Source organism: Dipodomys ordii, unplaced genomic scaffold, assembly GCF_000151885.1.
Source record: "Dipodomys ordii isolate 6190 unplaced genomic scaffold, Dord_2.0 Scaffold154, whole genome shotgun sequence".
Lineage (NCBI taxonomy): Eukaryota > Metazoa > Chordata > Mammalia > Rodentia > Heteromyidae > Dipodomys > Dipodomys ordii.
This window is the reverse complement of record NW_012267370.1, coordinates 906,765-909,208: the sequence shown is the minus strand read 5'-3', so window position 1 is coordinate 909,208 and position 2,444 is coordinate 906,765. Positions and strand designations below refer to the sequence as shown.

The 2,444-nt window shown below is 49.3% G+C and overlaps 1 protein-coding gene across 1 annotated transcript in view; it reads right to left on the bottom strand.

The window, feature by feature from the left end:
* The window catches only part of Ppp1r3f (protein phosphatase 1, regulatory subunit 3F), a 23,176-nt gene extending 20,732 nt beyond the window's left edge, over positions 1 to 2,444 (bottom strand). Inside the window, exons 1-3 of the mRNA XM_013032343.1 lie at positions 2,292 to 2,444; positions 1,623 to 1,715; positions 978 to 1,041 (exon numbers count right to left, since the gene is read on the bottom strand). Of these exons, the coding sequence (XP_012887797.1) occupies positions 978 to 1,041; positions 1,623 to 1,644 (86 nt within the window). The 5' untranslated portion in view covers positions 1,645 to 1,715; positions 2,292 to 2,444. The remainder of the gene's footprint in view (positions 1 to 977; positions 1,042 to 1,622; positions 1,716 to 2,291) is intronic.

The following is a 2,444-nucleotide window of genomic DNA, read 5'->3' as shown; positions in this document are numbered from 1 at the left end:
CGGGACCGGCGGGGGCAGGGCCTAAAGGGGCGAGCAGCCAATGGGAAGGCCAGGGCGGGAAGGTAGGGCTCAAGGGGGCGTAGGCGGCAAGATGAAGACTGGTATAGCAAAAAGCCAATGGGTAACGGCGCGCGGGTGACGTAAGTGGGTGACTGGAGAGCCAATGCACGCAGCCAATGGAGATGACTGAGAGTGGGCGGGGTGGGAGGCGAGATGATTAGGGAATCAATGGGGAGGCGCGAGTAGGGGTGGTGTGGGACCCAGGATGCCGAGAGAGGCGGAACAACTAATGCGAGCTGAATGAGATCGGTAGTGGAAGCAGCAGGGAAAGTGGAATGGTTACAAGCGGTGGTAACAGCAGGGAACGAACCCAGAGGTCTGAAAAGTGGGAGATCCGCGGGTTGCGTAGGCGGTGGGACGTAAGATAGAGACAGAGAACAGCCAATGAAGAACCGCGCGTCAATGACGTAAAGGCAAGATGACGAAAATGACTACAAGTAGCCAATGGAGAGTCTGGCGAGCATGCACTGCGGCTTCAAAGGGCGGTACCAGGGCAAAATTAGCCAATACAGAGACAAAAGGAGGCCAAGAGGCGGTGTGTGAGCAGCCACGGAGGCGGGGCTGTAGGAGGAAGCGCTAGTTGGTATGGGGAGGTGCTAGGACTGAGGAAGAGAAAGCAGATAGCCTATAGGGTTGCCATGGTGAGGGCTGTTGGATCTCAAAGGGCAGTGGTAGTCTGGAGTTAACCAATGCTGAGGCTAGATAATGTAGACGGACAAGGGAGGATTTGGAGACCGATGAGAAAGAACTGAACCAACGGAGGCCAGTTGAAAGAAGGTAGTTGAAAGAAGCCCTGGGTAGCCAATAAGGAGATTAGAATGGAGGACTGGGCGTTGACAGAGGCACAACTACTGGGTGAGCTAGCAATAGACCTAGAGAATACAGGCAGATTATATTCCACTAGAGGAAATATTTACCTTCTCCTTAACCTTGCATGAATCCCCAGCAATGCACAGAGCCCCTGGAGGCAGAGACTGCACCCTAGTGTGAGACCAAAGAAATCAAAACATGACTTTCCCTGAACAGTTATCAGGTCTCTCTTGCCATGAGCAAGAATGCCCCCGATTGTTCCTTGCTGGTTTAAAAATCTCTCATTGATCCTCAGCATTATCCATGACGTGGCACCATTGTTGAATGAGTGACGAAATGGAATTTTTTGTCAGATTAGCTTTTACTATCTTCAGTTCAATAAACACTGATTCTTTGTGCCACCAAGAATTAAATTGGGCATGTTGACAGTGGCTAATATAGCTACAAATCAAAACCTGTGCTTAGCCAATTTAACACTGCATAACCCATATCCCACAGAAGCAAGAGAGAGGGGGGAGGGGAGGGAGAGAGGGAGAGAGAGAAAGGGAGGGAGGGGGGATTGAAAACCTGCTTTATTTATTCCCCAGCTCTGCTTTTCCTTCCCTCCCAAGTTCCTTCTGCTTTCTCCATCTAGTTACTCCTCTCACTCTCCCTTTGAAAAGGGAACTGAGAAACTCCTAAAGCTGCTGATAGCAAAATACACCCGTTCATAGAATCCCCTTCAATTCTGGAAGGAATTACTGCATGCCTACCATCTGCTGCAGTTCTAAACATGCAGTTATCCAACCTTCACAGCATCCTTAAGAGGGAAGCAATCCCTCACAGTGGCTCTCTCCCTCAGGTCTCTGTCGAGGATAGTGTCATGAGTCAGGAAGGATTATGTTCAGCTACAAGTGGCATGAAATAACGAGGGCTTAAATAACATAGAACTTGTTCCTGTTTTTTTCTCACCTAAAAGTTCAATCTGGCAAGTAGTCCAGAACTTCATCCTACCCACCCATTAGAGACACCATCTGTGTCCTGATCTGCCCCCCTCCCCCCAGCACTCATTCTTCAGCAAATCCTGTAGTTACTGTATTGAAAACATTTCTCCAATCCACCTGCTCACTACCACCTCCACTACTGGCACTGTCACCAGTCACCCAAACCCCTGAACCCCCTGCACTCCACCCTATATTCAGCAGCCAGGAGAATCCTGTTAAATCCTGACAGTTTGTATATGTTCTCTGCTCATAAACCTCCCATACTTCCCTCCTCACACAAGGTAAAAGCCAAAGTCTTTCTCATAGCCTAAAAGTTCCTGCATGGTCTAACCCCACCAGTCTCCTCTCTGTCTTATCGCCTACATATCTTCCTCTCACTCATTCCACTGTAATCATACCAGCCTCCTTAGACCTAGAACAAATCAAATATACTCTCACCTCAAAGTCTTTCCACTGGCTGTTACTTCTGGAGTTCCACAGGTATCTACATGGCTCCCTCCCTTGCCGCCCCCAAGTCTTTGTCAAAGGCAACCTTCTCTGAGGGTGTTTTCTCAACTTGTTTAATCCTACTCCCTCACCCCACCTCCTATC